Source organism: Hyla sarda, chromosome 12 (genome assembly GCF_029499605.1).
Source record: "Hyla sarda isolate aHylSar1 chromosome 12, aHylSar1.hap1, whole genome shotgun sequence".
Classification (NCBI taxonomy): Eukaryota; Metazoa; Chordata; class Amphibia; order Anura; family Hylidae; genus Hyla; species Hyla sarda.
Genome location: NC_079200.1, coordinates 51,777,650 through 51,798,591, shown reverse-complemented (window position 1 = coordinate 51,798,591; position 20,942 = coordinate 51,777,650). Strand labels below are relative to the sequence as shown.

The following is a 20,942-nucleotide window of genomic DNA, read 5'->3' as shown; positions in this document are numbered from 1 at the left end:
ACTCCCCCGATTGCTGTGATTTCTGTCCTCTTGCACTAGGCAGGGTCTATTATAAATATGTGGAGCCTGTCTCCTGAAACAGTAGGAAAACGCAGTGAACAGAGGAGTGATGCCTATAACCAGATGCTCATTCTAATGATCAGTGGGTGTCTCAGCATCCAACAGATTTAAAGTGGTACTCCACTTCCCCAGCGTTCGGAACATTTTGTTCCGAACGCTGGGGCAGTGGAGTACCCCTTTAAACTTTTGGCATGTCTCCGTGACATTTCAAAGTTTTTTTTTTTTTTTTTTTAATGACTAGTGTTGAGCGGCATAGGCCATATTCGAATTCGCGAATATTCGCGAATATATGGACGAATATTCGTCATATATTCGCGAATATTCGCATATTCGTAATATTCTCGTTTTATTTTCGCATATGTGAACATTCGCGTATGCGAAAATTAACATATGCGAAAATTAACATACACAAAATCAGTGTACGCGAAAATTCGCATATGCGAAAATTTGCATATGCTAATATTCGCATATGCGAATTTTCGTCCGGCAGTCTCATACAGTAGTATTAGAGCCTTCTTTACACCACACAAGCTGGAAGCAGAGAGGGATGATCACTGTGATGTGTACTGTGAAAAAAAAAAAAAAAAAAAAACGAATATTCGTAATTACGAATATATAGCGCTATATTCGCGAAATTCGCGAATTCGCGAATATGCGATATTCGCGAATAATATTCGAATTGCGAATATTCGCGAGCAACACTATTAATGACTGATCCACTTTAACCCTATACTTTCCTGCATTCTTGAGATCTCATCTTCCTTCATGTCATACTGAGAATTAACGTGTTCTTAAACTGTTTCCATGAAAAGTGTCTTATGATTTTGGTAATCTTTTCAGTGAATTTTGTATGTCACTTCAATGTTGTCTATACTGTACACATCATTTCTAGAAATAGTTGTGATTTATGGGAACTAATAAAACCTTTGCTGCAGCTGCAACTTGTTATCTAGAAAGTTACTCAATGAAGAGAATTTATAGCGTGTTGCTATGAATATACGGGTGTTAGTTCACCAGTGTCCAGTGTATTTACATACTCCAAATATTTCCCATCTTTATCCCTTTTTTTCTACAAAATGTAGGCATGGTCTGAGAAAGCCCCCTCTGTGGGTTATCCCTGTATTATACTTTTATGCCTAGTATTGGGAGAGTATGGGACAATAACAGCTTAAAATCTCAATCCTTCCAGTACTTATTAGCTGCTGAATACTACAGAGGAAATTCTTTTCTTTTTGGAACACAGAGCTCTCTGCTGACATCATGACCACAGTGCTCTCTGCAGACATCTCTGTCCATTTTAGGAACTGTCCAGAGCAGCATATGTTTACTATGTGGATTTTCTCCTACTCTGGACAGTTCTTAAAATGGACAGAGATGTCAGCAGAGAGCACTGTGGTCATGATGTCAGCAGAGAGCTCTGTGTTCCCCTTAAAATGGGCACTGTCAGATACAAAAACTTTTGATATGTTGTAAGTCAAACCAATAGGTTTTGCACTTGCTTTCATTAGAAAATTATGAGGATTTCATACTGAAAAAGCCAGTCAAACAACTGCCCCCCTGCCTGCTTGGACACATACTAGTCAAAAAAAAGCATGTAAAGATGGCTATCATTATATTTGTATAGACCCACAGAATAAAGAAAATGTCATTTTTACTGTAAAGTGCACTGTATAAAAAAGAAATTCCCTCCAAAAGGTGCAAAATTTACGTTTTCTTTTTAATTCCCCCCCCCCCGCCACACACAAATAACATATTTTTTAGTTTACTCGTACATGTTATGGTAAGATGAAAGATGTAATTACAAAGTACAGTTGGTTGTGTCAAAAACAAGCCTCATATGGGTCTGTGGATGAAAATAACAGTTAAGGCTCTATAAGGCGAGGAGCAGGGCTCAAGTTCTGCAGTAACGCGTGGGAACTGAGTTCCTGCACTTTTCCCTCAGCAGGAATACTGTTCCCATTAGCAGGAGTCCTGCAGGACCAGCCCTTGAGTGGAAATCTTCGGTGAGTTCCCACACTTTTTTTCCCCCCAGGACTTGACCCCTGGCGAGGAGGGCAAAGTGGGCTGTGTCCTTAAAGGGGTACTCCGCTGCTCAGCGTTTGGAACAAACTGTTCTGAATGCTGGAGTCGGCGTCGGGAGCTTGTGACATCGTAGCCCCGCCCTCTCGATGCAAGTCTACAGTTTGTTCCAAACGCTGAGCAGCGAAGTACCCCTTTAAGGGATTAAAGGGTTTATACTGGCATAAAAAACGGGGCTCCTTTCTTACATAAACAGAACCACACCTGTATACAGGTTGTGTGTTGTATACAATTCAGGTACAGACACACTGCTGCACAGTGAAGCCATTTTTCCCTAATCATGGACAACCTTTTTAAAGGGGTACTCCGGTGAAAACCTTTTTTCTTTTAAATCAACTGGTGGCAGAAAGTTAACCATATTTGTAAATTACTTCTATTAAAAAATCTTAATCCTTCCAGTACTTATTAGCTGCTGAATGCTACAAAGGAAATTCCTTTCTTTTTGGAACACTGATGACATCACGAGCACAGTGCCCTCTGCTGACATCTCTGTCCATTTTAGCAACCGTGCATAGGAGATGTATGCTAAGGGCAGCATGGTGGCTCAGTGGTTAGCACTGCTGCCTTGCAGTGCTGGGGACTTGGGTTCAAATCCCACTAAGGACAACAATAAATAAAGCGTTATTATTATTATAATAACGTCAGCAGAGAGAACTGTGGTCATGATGTCATCAGAGAGCATTCCAAAAAGAAAAGAATTTCCTCTGTAGTATTCAGCAGCTAATAAGTACAGGAAGGATTAAGATTTTTTTATAGAAGTAATTTACAAATATGTTTAACTTTCTGCCACCAGTTGATTTAAAAGAAAAAAGGTTTTCACCGGAGTACCCCTTTAAGGAAGAACATTCACTAGCAGTAATAGTTACCACCAAGTTTTTATGTAAAACATTTGCCTTATCAGTAGAGCCCCCTACAGGCTTCATTGAGCTACAACAGGATGTTTATTTGTATCCTTCTCCAAGTAACTATTAATATTTCATTAGATTAGACTCCGATCAGCACAAATGGAAGACAAATAGAGACTGCAACCTGCCAGATGTTTCCTGCGTGTTGTCTATGGGCACAACAGTCACATGATGTAGACAATTTATATAGGGCAGTGTGTGTTTTGTGTGAGCGTGTGTCCAGAAGTAGACAAAGACTATAGGACTGCTATTATACTGTTATATTCTATTATGTTAGGGAACTCCTCCAAAACTTCTGTTATGTGAGCTCTGTTCCCTAATGAAACATGTTATCCTATTGTATACAGGAGAGGAAATGAGGGCACCCCAATCCTGGAATATTACCCCCTGTTGCTTTTAGTAAATGCTCACACTTCCTTCTACTTAGATTCCTGTATTACTTATAATGTTGGGTAACATTAAAGGGGATATCCAGAAAAAAACTTTTTTTATATATATCAACTGGCTCCAGAAAGTAAAACAGATTTGTAAATTACTTCTATTTAAAAAATCTTAATCCTTTCAGTACTTATGAGCTTCTGAAGTTAAGGTTGTTCTTTTCTGTCTAAGTCCTCTCTGATGACACGTGCCTTGGGAACCGCCCAGTTTAGGAGAGGTTTGCTATGGGGATTTGCTTCTAAACTGGGCGGTTCCCGAGACACGTGTCATCAGAGAGCACTTAGACAAAAAAGAACAACCTTAACTTCAGAAGCTCATAAGTACTGAAAGGATTAAGATTTTTTTTAATAGAAGTCATTTACAAATCTGTTTAATTTTCTGGAGCCAGTTGATATATAAAAAATAGTTTTTTCCTGGAATACCCCTTTAAGGGTTGCTCCGGTTCTATTAGGAGAATCTGCAGCGGGCACCATAACCATACAAATAAACGCTAAACCATAGAAGCCTTCCTTATTTGTATGGTTATGGTGCCCGCTGCAGATTCTCCTAAGAGAACCAGAGCAAATCTTAATGTTACCCCACATTGTAAGCAATACAGGAATATACAGTTGTGGGGAGATATGACAATGACAAAAAATGGACATGAATATGATAGTAGGAACATTTCAGCCCCTTTCTACTTTTTTCACATTAAGCAAAGTTGCTGAATTTTTGTGTTTTATTTGCAAATTTATTATAATGAAGAAATGGAAATCTCTTCTTTATGTACAGAAATTGCTTGACTGCAGGGAGTGCCTCAAAAGGTTGTGCATCAAAATATTACGTTCAGGAGACCATCATTTCTATCCAGGACAATTTAAAGGTGTACTCCGGCCCTAAGACATCTTATCCCCTATCCTTTGGATAGGGGATAAGATGTCTGATTGCTGGGGACCCCCGCAATCTAGCATACAGCACCCACCTGTGAGCACTGCAGGAAGCGCTGGAGGCTCCAAGTCTTATGCCTCCCGACCACGAGGACTGAGTATCGTGACAACACGACTCCGCCCCCCGTCTGACATCATGCCCCGCCCCCTCAATGCAAGTCTATGGGAGGTTTGAGGGGGCGGGGTGTGAGGTCACACGGGGGTGGGGGGGAGTCGTGATGTCACGATACCCCGTCCCCATGGTCGGGAGGCATAAGACTTGGAGCCTCCAGCGCTTCCTGCAGTGCTCACAGGTGGGTGCTGCTTGCTATATTGCGGGACGCTCGTGATCAGACATCTTATCCCCTATCCAAAGGGTAGGGGAAAAGATGTCTTAGGGCCGGAGTACATCTTATTTATTTATTATTAATTATTTTGTTTTATGATTCTGATTCAGTTGAACCACAATTCGTCTGATTTTCACCAGGAGCAATGTAGGATTTTCTGTCTTTAACAGCAGGGTACCAACAATTTTTATCTATGTCTGTATCCATCTCATGTCAGTCTATCTATCCCATATATATTTATCATCTCATATCTATCCATCCCATATATATATATCTCATTATCTATCTATCTCATATCTATCTATCTCATTATCTATCTATCTCATTATCTATAAGTCAGCCAGCACTTTAGTTGATACCAACCTATTATATGGACCTGGCCTACAGGTGCACGCTACTAGGCTAGAAATACAGCATCAGGTGTGTATATAAGGTGTCTTTGATGTTCCAGACCCTGCCATGCTCACTGAATTGTTCACACAGAGGCATATTCACAGTGTAGGGTCCGTCCCAAGGAGGCCACCTTATCGCGGTGGGATGGTCCAAGCTATTTGACCGCCGGCGGAGACAAATTTGCGAGCTAAGTGCCTCACTATTTCATAGTTTTACATTTGCATCTATTACACCACAGCTGTATAGCTCTCCATGTTTTATCTGCATATTCATGTTTCACCTATATCCTTGTGCTGGCAGTGTGCTGCTGCATTCTTCTGTTGCTGTATCTCATTATCCATCTATCTCATATCTATCTCATATCTATCTCATATCTATCTCATATCTATCTCATATCTATCTCATATCTATCTATCTATCTCATATCCATCTATCTATCTATCTCATATCTATCTCATATCTATCTATCTATCTCATATCTATCTATCTCATATCTATCTATCTATCTATATCTCATATCTATCTATTTATCTCATATCTATCTATCTATTTATCTATCTCATATCTATCTATCTCATATCTGTCTATTTATATATCTCACAGAAAAAATAATATACCAATAGTGTCGACCAAAAAGTAGTATCACAGTAGGGCACTAAAATATAACTTTTATTAAATTCCACTAAAATCCAAAAGCAAAAACAAACCAATTCATGTGATTATCCACCACCAAAAATATTTTGATATTAAAAAGTTGATTATAGCACTAATTTGATACAACGTGCTTATATAAAAAAAAATAATAATTAAATTATGTTTGATAAACCTGCTCCAACACTCTGGAAACTCACATATCAGTAAAGTCCAGAACAAAACCAAATCATTAAGGAAAGGTAAGGGGTCAGGTAGGAGGGGGGGACACCTAGGGGAGCAACGGCCTATGGATGTGTGGCCTCTACCTGCTGTCCCTTGTCATATGGTCCCTGCTTTACCCCTATTCCTAGGCGGAGTTGAATGTGCTAAAAAGGACGGCCCCGCTCTGGAACCTACCTACCCCTCACTCTACTCTACTCACCCTAGCTGTAGTACAGATAGGAGGCTCCCTGTGTCACTAGAAGATACTGCCTAGATAATGTTGGATGGGAGAAGGGAAGGCAGGGACCTATGTCTAGTACAGTGGAGAGACGTGACCCCCTGGGGTTTGTCTAGGGCAGTGGTCTCCAAACTGTGGCCCTCCAGATGTTGCAAAACTACAACTCCCAGCATGCCCAGACAGCCAACGGCTGTCTGGGCATGCTGGGTGTTGTAGTTTTGCAATATCTGGAGGGCCACAGTTTGGAGACCACTGGTCTAGGGAAAGTGTACATACATAAGAATGGAAGACTTCATGAAATTAAATTCCTGACATAGGAAGGTTTGACAGACTTCTCTAAGATATGTTCAGAAATGCAGACATACACCTCTTCAGCAATCTTCAGTAAAGTAGAGATAGACAAGGATAAATCACCTTGAACCCCATGCATGTATATGATAGATTACAGAATATATATATATATATATATATATATATATATATATATATATATATATCTGCCTTTCCTCTCCATCTAAGAGGAATGAGTGACAGCAGCAGATTCATGTTATTCCATCCTTGGATGTATTTATGACATATAGGAAATCTTTACCCCTATAGAGACACCACTTGTGATGCCTTTGTCATTATATACTGCTAAGTCCAGGTGATTTTGTGCGGTTTATGTTGGAGAACAACCTACCGTAGACACTCACTATTGAATTGTGTCCGAAAAATGACATGTATAAGTGATCTATGTCTATCTCTACTTTACTGAAGATTGCTGAAGAGGTGTATGTCTGCATTTCTGAACATATCTTAGAGAAGTCTGTCAAACCTTCCTATGTCAGGAATTTAATTTCATGAAGTCTTCCATTCTTATGTATGTACACTTCCCCTAGACAAACCCCAGGGGGTCACGTCTCTCCACTGTACTAGACATAGGTCCCCCTTCCCTTCTCCCACCCAACATTATCTAGGCAGTATTTTCTAGTGACACAGGGAGCCTCCTATCTGTACTATAGCTAGGGTGAGTAGAGTAGAGTGAGGGGTAGGTAGGTTCCAGAGCAGGGCCGTCCTTTTTAGGACATTCAACTCAGCCTAGGAATAGGGGTAAAGCAGGGACCATATGACAAGGGACAGCAGGTAGTGGCCACACATCCATAGGCCGTTGCTCCCCTAGGTGTCCCCCCCCCCCCCCCCCTCCTACCTGACCCCTTACCTTTCCTTTAGTGATTTGGTTTTGTTCTGGACTTTACTGATATGTGAGTCTCCAAGGTGTTGGAGCAGGTTTATCAAGCATAATTACATTTATATATATATATATATATATATATATATATATATATATATATATAAGCACGTTGTATCAAATTAGTGCTATAATCAACTTTTTAATATCAAAATATTTTTGGTGGTGGATAATCACATGAATTGGTTTGTTTTTGCTTTTGGATTTTAGTGGAATTTATTAAAAGTTATATTTTAGTGCCCTACTGTGATACTATTAATATATCTATCTCATATCTATCTATCTTATATTTATCACTCATATCTATCTATCTATCTATCTCATATCTATCCATCATTATCTATCTATCTCATATCTATATATCTCATATCTATCTATATATCTCATATCTTATATCTATCTATCTAATATCTATCTCATATCTATCTATCTCATATCTATATATCTCATATCTATCTCATATCTATCTAATATCTATCTCATATCTATCTATCTCACATCTATCTATCTATCTATCTCATATCTTATATCTATCTATTTAATATCTATCTCATATCTATCTATCTCATATCTATCTATCTCACATCTATCTATCTATCTCATATCTTATATCTATCCAGGGGTGTGGAAATTTAAAAAAAAACTTCTTGTCCAAGGGACTAAAGCGGAACACAATCTACTTGTCCCTCAAGAAAATTCACTTGTCCTGGCAGATAAAATAATTTCCACCAAAATAGTCTGATCCCCCCCCCCCACTAGACCACCAGGGATGGATATAAGATCCTTTAGACACTGCTGACAGCTGTAATCTAATGGGTTAATAGGCAATCGCAGTATGTCAGGATATTAGCGGGGGGAGAGCTGTATTTCCTCTTACACCCCAGACAAGCCCAGAAAAGTCTAGATGTAACTTTTTGATCACCATAAAAAATTTCTCATATGAAGTGACAAAAAATGAGCAATTCTGGACTATTCTTTACATTTACACCGTTCACCGTACGGTTTAATTAACATTATATTTTAATAGCCTGGACATTTCCACATGCAGCGATACCACTTATGTTTATTTTTGTACATTATTTTTATTGAAAGAAAATTGGAAACTTTTATTAGGAAAGGGGCTTATTCACATGTATACGCACTTTTTAAAATATTTTAATCACTTTTTTCAGTCTCAATAGGGACTTATGTTACTGGGAGGGGGGGGTTCTGCTTCTCCAGTTTATATGGTGCATTTTGTGTCAGAAAATGCTGGAAGTTGCATTTAGTTACTAGATAACTACAACTCCCAGCATGCCCTGATACAGTCTATGGTTGTGTGGGTGTTGCAGCATGTTGCACTGTATAGTAGTACAGTTAAGGTTATTGTGTAACATGCTGGGAGTTGTAGTTTTGGTTTGTGTCAGCTGCAGAGCCATAGGATGTGTCAGGGAATACTGGGAATTACAGTTAGTAACTACAACACCCAGCATGCCCTGATGCAGCCTATAGCTCTGCAGCTGACCCGAACCAAAACTACAGCTCCCAGCATGTTGCACTTTATAGTTCTACAGTTTAGGTTATGGTGTAACATGCTGGGGGTTGTAGTTTTGGTTCGGGCATGTTTGTCTGCATCCGTGGGGCTCTTGGTTGGCGGGTGAGTATGAAGGGGGCGGGATTCTGGGGGTGCAATTTAGTGCGGGTGCCACTAAAAATAAATAAAATTAGATGGCACAACTGCCTTAATGCCCGACGTGACAGTCTGCTCCTATACAAAACATTCATGCATACACATCATACATGCACCAGCCACTGCCCCATATACATACACACACCCCCGCCACTAGCCTCCCCCCACATCATACATTACATACACACATACACTCACACCATACATATACACCATACATATGCACACATCATACATACACCTGCTGCTGCCCGCCCACATCATACATCACATACACACATACACTCACACCATACATATACACCATACATATGCACACATCATACATACACCCACCGCTGCCCACCCCACATCATACATTACATACACACATACACTCACACCATACATATACACCATACATATGCACACATCATACATACACCTGCCGCTGCCCCCATCATACATTACATACACACATACACTCACACCATACATATACACCATACATATACACACATCATACATTACATACACACATACACTCACACCATACATATACACCATACATATGCACACATCATACATACACCTGCCGCTGCCCCCCCACATCATACATCACCTACACACATACACTCACACCATACATATACACCATACATATGCACACATCATACATACACCTGCCGCTGCCCCCCATCATACATTACATACACACATCACACATACACTTACACCATACATATACAACCACCCTTCCTGCCGCCGCCTGTATTCTCGGTCTCCTCACCTGAGCCGCCATGAATGGACATCAGAGCTGTAGTCCCGGTGCATTGCCGTGGAATGAGATTTGCCATAGAATGAGATGGTCCGCCTCCATCACATCCTATTGGCTCTCTGTTGTCACGTGACATATTTAAACTTCACGCATCGATGCGCACAGTAGTCTCAGTTTGGCTATCACAGGGAGAGGATCTCCTCACCCTGTGATAGCTGAAGCTGCACGGAGCTCACATGGGCTCTGTGGCCCGACAGAAGTTCACACATGTACGCAGCTCATATGGCTGCCTCATATACACTTACTCTATTATTACATGTACTGTTGATCCACAGCGCTATCGGGATTCCTATGCCCGATGGCGCTGTCATCAGTGTGCGTCCCCGCGAGCGCCCCACGCCCGCAGCTCTACTCCCCGTCCCCCGCATCTCTACTCCCCGTCCCCCGCAGCTCTACTCCCCGTCCCCCGCAGCTCTACTCCCTGTCCCCCGCAGCTCTACTCGCTCTACTCCCCGTCCCCCGCAGCTGTACTCCCCGTCCCCCGCAGCTGTACTCCCCGTCCCCCGCAGCTCTACTCCCCGTCCCCCGCAGCTCTACTCCCCGTCCCCCGCAGCTCTACTCCCCGTCCCCTGTGAACGCTCAGGGAGCAATCCACAGCGCTATGGGGATTCCTACGCCCGATGGCGCTGTCATCAGTGTGCGTCCCCGCGAGCGCCCCACGCCCGCAGCTGTACTCCCCGTCCCCGCAGCTCTACTCCCCATCCCGTTAACGCTCAGGGAGCGGGGAACAGAAAGTAGAGCATCGGGTGCAGGTAAAGTAGTACTGCGCATGCGCAGCACTACGCGAATAACTTTACCTGCGCCCGATGCTCTACTTTCTGTTCCCCGCTCCCTGAGCGTTAACGGGACGGGGAGTAGAGCTGCGGGGGACGGGGAGTAGAGCTGCGGGCGTGGGGCGCTCGCGGGGACGCACACTGATGACAGCGCCATCGGGCATCGGGATCCCGATAGCGCTGTGGATCAACAGTAAATGAGGCAGCCCTATGAGCTGCGTACATGTGTGAACTTCTGTCGGGCCACAGAGGCTATGAGAGCTCCGTTCAGCTATCACAGGGTGAGGAGATCCTCTCCCTGTGATAGCCAAACTGAGACTACTGTGCGCATCGATGCGTGACGTTTAAATATGTCACGTGACAACAGAGAGCCAATAGGATGTGATGGAGGCGGACCATCTCATTCTATGGCAAATCTCATTCCACGGCAATGCACCGGCCGGTGTGAGGTGAGATTTCCGTCCTCTCCTCTCCTCCCCTCCCCCCTGCTCTGTGTTTTCCCCGTGCAAACAAGCAACCTCCCCGTGGTGGATTAGGTCCTGTCTAGACAGAGCAGGGGGAGGGATAGAGCTGTGTGTGGGGGATGGAGCTGTGCACGGAGCTGTCTACATCCTCTCTCTCCCCCTGCTGTGTCTTCTGAGCTCCGTCCTCCGGGAGGGGAGATAAGGGGGGGCTCTGCAGTCAGCTGGAGGCCGCCGCCCCCTCCATACACTCTGAGGCCGGTGTGAGGTGTAGACTTGCATCGGCTCCTGCACCTCACACCGGCATTAAAGAATAATAAGGGGGAAGTCTGACTGTCCCTGCCCGATACAGGGCTAAATCTATAAACAATTCACCTGCCCGGTGCCCAAAACTACTTGTCCCGGGCGTCGGGCTATAGGATTTCCACATCCCTGCTATCTATTTCATATCTATCATATATCTATCTATCGTATATCTATCTATCTATCTCATATCTATCTATCTATCTCATATCTATCTATCTCATATCTATATATCTTATATCTATCTATCTCATATCTATCATATATCTATCTATCGTATATCTATCTATCTATCTATCTCATATCTATCTCATATCTATCTATCTATCTCATATCTATCTATCTATCTAATATCTATATATCTTATATCTATCTATCTCATATCTATCATATATCTATCTATCGTATACCTATCTATCTATCTCATATCTATCTCATATCTATCTATCTATCTCATATCTATCCATCTATCTAATATCTATATATCTATCTATCTCATATCTATCATATATCTATCTATCTATCTATCTATCTCATATCTATCTATCTATCTATCTCATATCTATCTATCTATCTATCTATCTATCTATCTCATATCTATCTATCTATCTATCTCATATCTATATATCTTATATCTATCTATCTATCTATCTCATATCTATCTATCGTATATCTATCTCATATCTATCTATCTCATATCTATCTCATATCTATCATATCTATCTATCTAAATAGGGAAGCAGCACGTCACAAAAAATGATAAAAAATAAGATGATGCACGCAGAGTCCAGACCAGGGTCAGGGGTCCATACGAAATACAGCAAAATAGAATATCCGCAGCACACAGGTTCCAAAAAACAAACAAATATTTATTCCAAAAACATGAGTGTCAGTAGCAACGTTTCGGCTAGCTCACCTAGCCATTCTCAAGCTCCTCAAGGAGCTTGAGAATGGCTAGGTGAGCTAGCCGAAACGTTGCTACTGACACTCATGTTTTTGGAATTAATCTTTGTTTTGTTTTTTTATCTATCTATCTATCTCATCTATCTATCTATCTATCTATCTCATCTATCTATCTATCTATCTCATATCTATCTATCTATCTCATATCTATCTATCTCATCTATCTATCTATCTATCTATCTCATCTATCTATCTATCTATCTCATATCTATCTATCTCATATCTATCTATCTATCTCATATCTATCTATCTTATATCTATTATTTTATATCTATCTATTTATCTCATATCTATCTTATATCTATCTATCTCATATCTATCTATCTATCTATCTATCTCATATCTATCTATCTATCTATCTATCTCATATCTATGTATCTATCTATCTATCTATCTATCTATCTCTCTCTCATATCTATCTATCTCATATCTATCTATCTATCTCATATCTATCTCTCATATCTATCTATCTATCTATCTCATATCTATCTATTTATCTCATATCTATTTATCTATCTCATATATATCTATCTATCTTATATATATATCTATCTATTTATCTCATATCTATTTATCTATCTCATATATATCTATCTATCTTTCTATCTCATATCTATCTATCTCATATCTATCTATCTATTTATCTCATATCTATTTATCTATCTCATATATATCTATCTATCTTTCTATCTCATATCTATCTATCTATCTCACTTATACAGTAATTACAGTATCTATACACTTCTCTCTCTTGTAACTTCCTCTCTCATTATGGTGAATACTGTCTCTGTCTCATTCTCTCTCTCTGTCTCATTCTCTCTCTCTCTCTCTCTCTCTGTCTCACATGTATCCTTCCCTTTACTATCCACGTATTTGCCTCTCGGATCCGTCATTACTTTTCATTGTATCACACAACACGTGCACCATTTATTATAACCTGTACCCTCCACACACTTCAGCTGTTATAGCAGAATCTTGCCTAGGTCTGCACCTGGTGCAGCATTTCAGGGGTCAGTGACAGGTTGGGGAGCCATTCTTGTGCCCCTTATGTGTCCTGTCTATATAACACTGAGCAGGAGGTTATAAATGATCAGCTCAGGCCCTAAGACTGTAATGACCGCTATAAATACTGTGCAGCGTTCACATTGATCCAGGCAGGTTATAGCACTGAGCTCTTTATCTCTGCCCAGGATGGGCTGTGTTATGTGGAGTCCATAGGCCCAGCACTGGGGGCAGGCATGTCTAGCAATGCCTACAATGGGCTGGGCCAGCACAGGGGAGGGAGAGCTGGAGAAACCTGACAGTATTATCTGTCCAGCAGAGCACAAAGGGAAAAGTCTGCTAGCAGCATGGAAGGCAAGGCTTGCTACTTGTATAAACCCAAGGTAAATGCATTCTTACCCTCTATCTGCTTTGTCTTCTCACACTTACATAGGACTGCAGCCAGAGACCCTAATGCTTGTGCATAATACAAAGCTGCTGTAACACAATGTGACACAGCGGTATGAATGAAAGAGGCATTTTTCCCTGATAAGAGTGCGGTGTGTTAGATGAGAGCCCATAGGGCTAGTGCTGGCCACAATGCAGAGGAGACAAAAACATTATCCCCTTCTATGTAGTCATAACATTATTATTATTATTATTATTATTATTATTATTATCCTTTTAAACTGTAACCTTTGCAAAGTTGTAGCAAAGTGTTTAACCATTTCCTTACTACAGCATTTCCCAACCAGGCTGCCTCCAGCTGTTGCAAAACTACAACTCCCAGCATGCCCGGACAGCCTTCGGCTGTCCGGGCATGCTGGGAGTTGTAGTTTTGCAACAGCTGGAGGCACCCTGGTTGGGAAAAATTTCCTTACTAGCTTAGTTAGTTGATGCATCGCAATCTAACGTTGCGGATTTACACAGTTACTGCATTTAGAGATGAGCGAACTTACAGTAAATTTGATTCGTCACGAATAGAGATGAGCGAACTTACAGTAAATTCGATTCGTCACGAACTTCTCGGCTCGGCAGTTGATGACTTTTCCTGCATAAATTAGTTCAGCTTTCAGGTGCTCCGGTGGGCTGGAAAAGGTGGATACAGTCCTAGGAGACTCTTTCCTAGGACTGTATCCACCTTTTCCAGCCTGTCGGAGCACCGGAAAGCTGAACTAATTTATGCAGGATAAGTCATCAACTGCTGAGCCGAGAAGTTCGTGACGAATCGAATTTACTGTAAGTTCGCTCATCTCTAGTCACGAACTTCTCAGCTCAGCGGTTGCTGACTTTTCCTGCATAAATTAGTTCAGCTTTCCGATGCTCCGGTGGGCTGGAAAAGGTGGATACAGTATTAGGAAAGAATATCCTAGGACTGTATCCACCTTTTCCAGCCCACCGGACCACCGGGAAGCTGAACTAATTTATGCAGGAAAAGTCATCAACTGCCGAGCCGAGAAGTTCGTGACGAATCGAATTTGCTGTAAGTTCGCTCATCTCTAACTGCATTATCTATCAGTAGCCCCTTTCTATTCACCATTCATGGCTGTACCAAACAGATGGATGGAGGGGTCCTGCTTTGCACCCGACTGAGATCTAGAAGATCAGCAGCATCCATTGAAATCATATGGACAGCTCTACGGCTCAGCGGTTGACTGGGTTATCATCCAACAACTGCAACATCTGCATTGAGTTTATATATTGTCTGTGCGCTGGCTCGGGTATTCTCACATGTTCATAGGGAGACATTTATCATTAAAAGTGTACCCTAGTCTTTTTTCCTTCTAACTTTTTGCTTAGCAGCGTTTAAAGGGGTACTCCGGTGAAAACCTTTTTTTTTTTTGTTAAATCAACTGGTGCCAGAAAGTTAAACAGATTTGTAAATTACTTCTATTAAAAAATCTTAAAGGGGTATTCCAGGCAAAAACTTTTTTTTATATATCAACTGGCTCCGGAAATTTTTACAGATTTGTAAATTACTTCTATTAAAAAATCTTAATCCTTCCAATAGTTATTAGCTTCTGAAGTTTTCTGTCTTACTGCTCAATGATGATGTCATGTCCCGGGAGCTGTGCATGATGGGAGTATATCCCCATAGGAACTGGACAGCTCCCGGGATGTGAGTCATCAGAAAGCAGTTAGACTGAAAAAAACAACTCAACTTCAGAAGCTAATAACTATTGCAAGGATTAAGATTTTTTAATCAAAGTAATTTACAAATCTGTTTAACTTTCCGGAGCCAGTTGATATATAAAAAAAGTTTTGGCCTGGAATACCCCTTTAATCCTTCCTGTACTTATTAGCTGCTGAATACTACAGCGGAAATTCTTTTCTTTTTGAAACACAGAGCTGTCTGCTGACATCATGAGCACAGGTGTCAGCAGAGAGCACTGTACTCGTGATGTCAGCAGACAGCTCTGTGTTTCAAACGGAAAATAATTTCTGCTGAAGTATTCAGCAGCTAATAAGTACAGGATGGATTAAGATTTTTTAATAGAAGTAATTTACAAATCTGTTTAACTTTCTGGCACCAGTTGATTTAAAAAAAAAAAAAAAAAGGTTTTCGCTGGAGTACCCCTTTAATTTATCATCTGTGTCTACCTTAGATAATGAATTCCCCGTGGCTGTGCACGTTTGTTTGTTTTGCGCAGGGTAGAGAGGTTTTGTACGTGTGCTTTTGGTATGCGTACTTTTGCGCCTAGAAATCGGGGGTTAGCGCAATATTTTGTGACTTATTACAAATGTCGCATATGATAAATAAGGGTGCAGTGCATGTGTAAATCAGAAAACGGTGTACTGCTACGCAAACCGCTAGGAAACTTCTATTCAAAAAAAATCGCAAATAAGTAGCAAAATTTACATAACTGCGACATTCAAGCGCCAAGGATAGACGGAAAAAAACATCTATATTGAATGATAAATATCCCCCATTGACTTTCTGTGGAATTGGTCCTACAGTGTTTGGGATGGGGGAATGAGAGGGTTTGTGTAAAGTACAGCTCTAGTTATGAAAAATCGAAACAGATCTTGTGTATGTTACCACTCTTCAGTGGAGAGAAGGAGTTAAAGGGGTACGCCGGTGGGAATTTTTTTTTTAAATGAACTGGTGCCAGAAAGTTAAACAGATTTGTAAATTACTTCTATTAAAAAATCTTTACCCTTCCAGTACTTTTTAGCAGCTGTATGCTACAGAGGAAATTCTTTGCTTTTTGAATTTCTTTTTTGTCTTGTCCACAGTGCTCTCTGCTGACACCTCTGTCCGTGTCAGGAACTGTCCACAGCAGCATAGGTTTGCTATGGGGCTTTTCTCCTACTCTGGTCAGTTCCTGATACGGGTTTCAGGTGTCGGCAGAGAGCACTGTGGACAAGACAAAAAAGAAATTCAAAATGCAAAGAATTTCCTCTGTAGCATACAGCTGCTAAAAAGTACTGGAAGGGTAAAGATTTTTTAATAGAAGTCATTTACAAATCTGTTTAACTTTCTGGCACCAGTTTATTTAAAAAAAAAGAAAAATGTTTTCCATCAGAGTACCCCTTTATAGTTGCATTATAATGAATGAATACATATGATGTAACATTAGGCTCAGTGATTCGCTTGAATACAGTTCTTTGTATTCAAAGAACTGTATTGTTCTTTGAATACAAATGACATTGAATGACATATTATATACTGATCAGTCATAATATTTAAATATATTAAAATTGTGGAGACCCCCCTCTCGTACCTCTTCAACAGCTCTGACCCGTCGAGGCATAGACACTACAAAACCTCTGAAGGTCTCTTACTGTATCTAGCACCAAGACGTTAGCAGCAGGATAAGAAAAACATCAACCTTTTACCGTATATACTCGAGTATAAGCCGACCCGAGTATAAGCCGAGGCCCCTAATTTTACCCCAAAATCCCAGGAAAGGTTATTGACTCGAGTATAAGCCTAGGGTGGGAAATACATCATCCCCCCTTCATCATCACCGCCTGTCATCATCCCCTTGTCATCATCCCACACCCCCCTTCATCATCCCCTTGTCATCATCCCACACCCCCCCTTCATCATCCCCTTGTCATCATCCCACCCCCCCCTTCATCATCCCCTTGTCATCATCCCACACCCCCCCTTCATCATCCCCTTGTCATCATCCCACACCCCCCTTCATCATCCCCTTGTCATCATCCCACACCCCCCCTTCATCATTCCCTTGTCATCATCCCACCCCCCCTTCATCATCCCCTTGTCATCATCCCACACCCCCCCTTCATCATCCCCTTGTCATCATCCCACATCCCCCTTCATCATCCCCTTGTCATCATCCCACACCCCCCCTTCATCATCCCTTTGTCATCATCCCACACCCCCCCTTCATCATCCCCTTGTCATCATCCCACACCCCCCTTCATCATCCCCCTGTCATCATCCCACACCCCCCCCTTCATCATCCCCTTGTCATCATCCCACACCCCCTTCATCATCCCCTTGTCATCATCCCACCCCCCCCCCCTTCATCATCCCCTTGTCATCATCCCACATCCCCCTTCATCATCCCCCTGTCATCATTCCCTTGTCATAATACCACCCCCCTTCATCATCCCCTTGTCATCATCACCACATGTCATCAGCCCCCCCCCCTCCACCTTCATCATCACCGCTTGTCAATGTCTGATACAGTGGTCTTCAAGCTGTGGACCTCCAGAGGTTTCAAAACTACAACTCCCAGCAAGCCCGGGCAGCCCATGGCTGCCCGGGCTTGCTGGGAGTTGTAGTTTTGAAACATTTGGAGGTCCGCAGGTTGAAGACCACTGAGGGCGGAGAGTTCACTCGAGTATAAGCCGAGGGGGGTGTTTTCAGGACGAAAAATCGTGCTGAAAAACTCGGCTTATACTCGAGTATATACGGTAACAAAAACAGCACCACACACGTCCTCTGGTTCTGTGTTTAATTACAACTCTGCTCCATTTACTTCAATGGAACTGATCGGCAATACCCCACACAAACTGAGAAAAAGAGTGGCGCTGTTTCTAAAAGAATGTAGCTGTCAAACCATAAAACATATGACAAAAACACAGAAATAAAAAAAAATAAAAAAAGCAAGCAATAAGTATGTTTAAACTTTCTTGTTTTTCCATATCCAAGTTTTTATAAGGGCGCATATTTTGCACTGTAATCTGTAGTTTTTATCTGTACCACTTTTGCATATATGTTACTTTTGATCACTTTTTATTCAGTTATTTTTACAGGATGTAACGTAACCATAAATAAACAATTTTGGACTCTGATATTTTTTTTTATGTTTACGCCGTTCACCATATGGGATCATTAACATAATATTTTAAAAGTTTGGACGTTTCGGTACATGGTGATACTAAATATGTTTGTTTACAATTTTTTGTAAGATGGGGTGATTTAAAATTGTATTTGGGGAGGGGCTTGTGTGTATTTTCCAATCCTTTTTTTTTTTTCATTACTAAAATAATTCCCATGTATACATAGGCATAGCACTGATCAGTCATATCAGCGATTCACTTCTACAGCCTGACAGAAGGCAGATATAAGGCAAATGGATCCCAGAAGAGTGGCATGAAGGCAGGGCGGACACAGACAGCAGAGGGCCCCTGTGCAAAGAATGTGCCTGGGCCCCCCCCCCCCAGCACTGTGCCCCCTCATGTACCTAGACCCCACCGGAGGGCCTCCACTTACCCCGCGCGTGTGGTGTCGCCACTTGCCTTGTCCACCACAGGTGGATGGAACGGCTCCTGAGGTGGGCTCCGGGTGGCCCCTGTCCCTCTCAGTGTGCGGCCCAGTGAGTACTCCCCCAGGTCAGCCTGACCCGTATCTAGCTGGGAGGCAGAGGGCAGTGCTCCCCTTTACATTCGCACCCCTGGACTTAGCACGACACCCCTTGGCACCCCCTGGTTCCTTGGCTTCTTATCCTTAGTGATAGAAGTGACTTACAGGCAGGGCCAGACTGGGACCAAAAATAGGCCCAGGCATTTTAAAATAAACAGCCCATTTTTATGGTGGGGGTCTGACTCATGGGACCCCCACCAATCACCTTGGTTCAAGTGGCTCCCGAGATGTTGGAAAGCTGCAACTCCCATCATGTCTGAAGTGACTACAGCTGATGGGACAGTCAGGAGACTACACAATGATATCAGTGACTAAAGCTCTGATGGGACAGTTAGGAAAATACACAATGATATCACTGACCTGAGTGACGTCTTCTCTGTTGTCTTTACTTTTCTTCTTCATCTGGTCCAGACACCAGGATTTCTTCCATCTTCTCTGCAGAGTCTGACACCTGGACATCATTGGTTCCTTAATTTGTCAGTAGATCCTCATCCTCTGTATGATGACAATAATCATTATAACCTTGCTAAATACTGTACCCCTGAATATAATACTGCCAACCACTGTACCCCCTGAATACTGCCAACCACTGTACCCCTGAATATAATACTGCCAACCACTGTACCCCCTGAATACTGCCAACCACGGTACCCCCTGAATATAATACTGCCAACCACTGTACCCCTGAATATAATACTGCCAACCACTGTACCCCCTGAATACTGCCAACCACTATACCCCTGAATATAATACTGCCAACCACTGTACCCCCTGAATATAATACTGCCAACCACTGTACCCCTGAATATAATACTGCCAACCACTGTACCCCCTGAATATAATACTGCCAACCACTGTACCCCTGAATATAATACTGCCAACCACTGTACCCCTGAATATAATACTGCCAACCACTGTACCCCCTGAATACTGCCAACCACTGTACCCCTGAATATAATACTGCCAACCACTGTACTCCCTAAATACTGCCAACCACTGTACCCCTGAATATAATACTGCCAAATACTGTACCCCTGAATATAATACTGCCAACCACTGTACCCCTGAATATAATACTGCCAACCACTGTACTCTATCAATATAATACTGCCAACCACGATACACCACTGAATCACCCCATACACTCCATCCTCAGTCTCATCCCCCCATACACCCCACACAACCCATTCTCAGTCTAATCATCACCCCACGCACCCCATCCTCAGTCTCATCACCCCATACACCCCACACAACCCATCCTCGGTCTCCTCATCACCCCATACACCCCATCCTCAGTCTCCTCATCACCCCATACACCCCACACACCCCATCTTCAGTCTCCTCATCACCCCATACACTCCACGCACCCCATCCTCAGTCTCCTCATCACCCCATGCACTCCATCCTCAGTCTCCTCATCACCCCATACACCCCACGCACTCCATCCTCAGTCTCCTCATCACCCCACGCACTCCATCCTCAGTCTCCTCATCCCCCCATGCACTCCATCCTCAGTCTCCTCATCACCCCATCCTCAGTCTCCTCATCACCCCACGCACTCCATCCTCAGTCTCCTCATCACCCCATGCACTCCATCCTCAGTCTCCTCATCCCCCCATGCACTCCATCCTCAGTCTCCTCATCACCCCATCCTCAGTCTCCTCATCACCCCACGCACTCCA

The 20,942-nt window shown here is 42.3% G+C and overlaps 1 protein-coding gene across 2 annotated transcripts in view; it reads left to right on the top strand.

Moving 5' to 3' along the window:
- LOC130296596 (adenosine deaminase) overlaps positions 1-20,942 on the top strand; it is a 111,059-nt gene that overhangs the window by 9,723 nt on the left and 80,394 nt on the right. Inside the window, exon 1 of one of the 2 annotated variants that reach the window (XM_056548301.1) lies at positions 13,730-13,822. The exons of the other annotated variant lie outside the window; for it this stretch is intronic. Within the exon in view, the coding sequence (XP_056404276.1) occupies positions 13,787-13,822 (36 nt within the window). The 5' untranslated portion in view covers positions 13,730-13,786. Of the gene's footprint in view, positions 1-13,729; positions 13,823-20,942 lie in introns of those variants that run through there. 2 annotated transcript variants of the gene reach the window in all.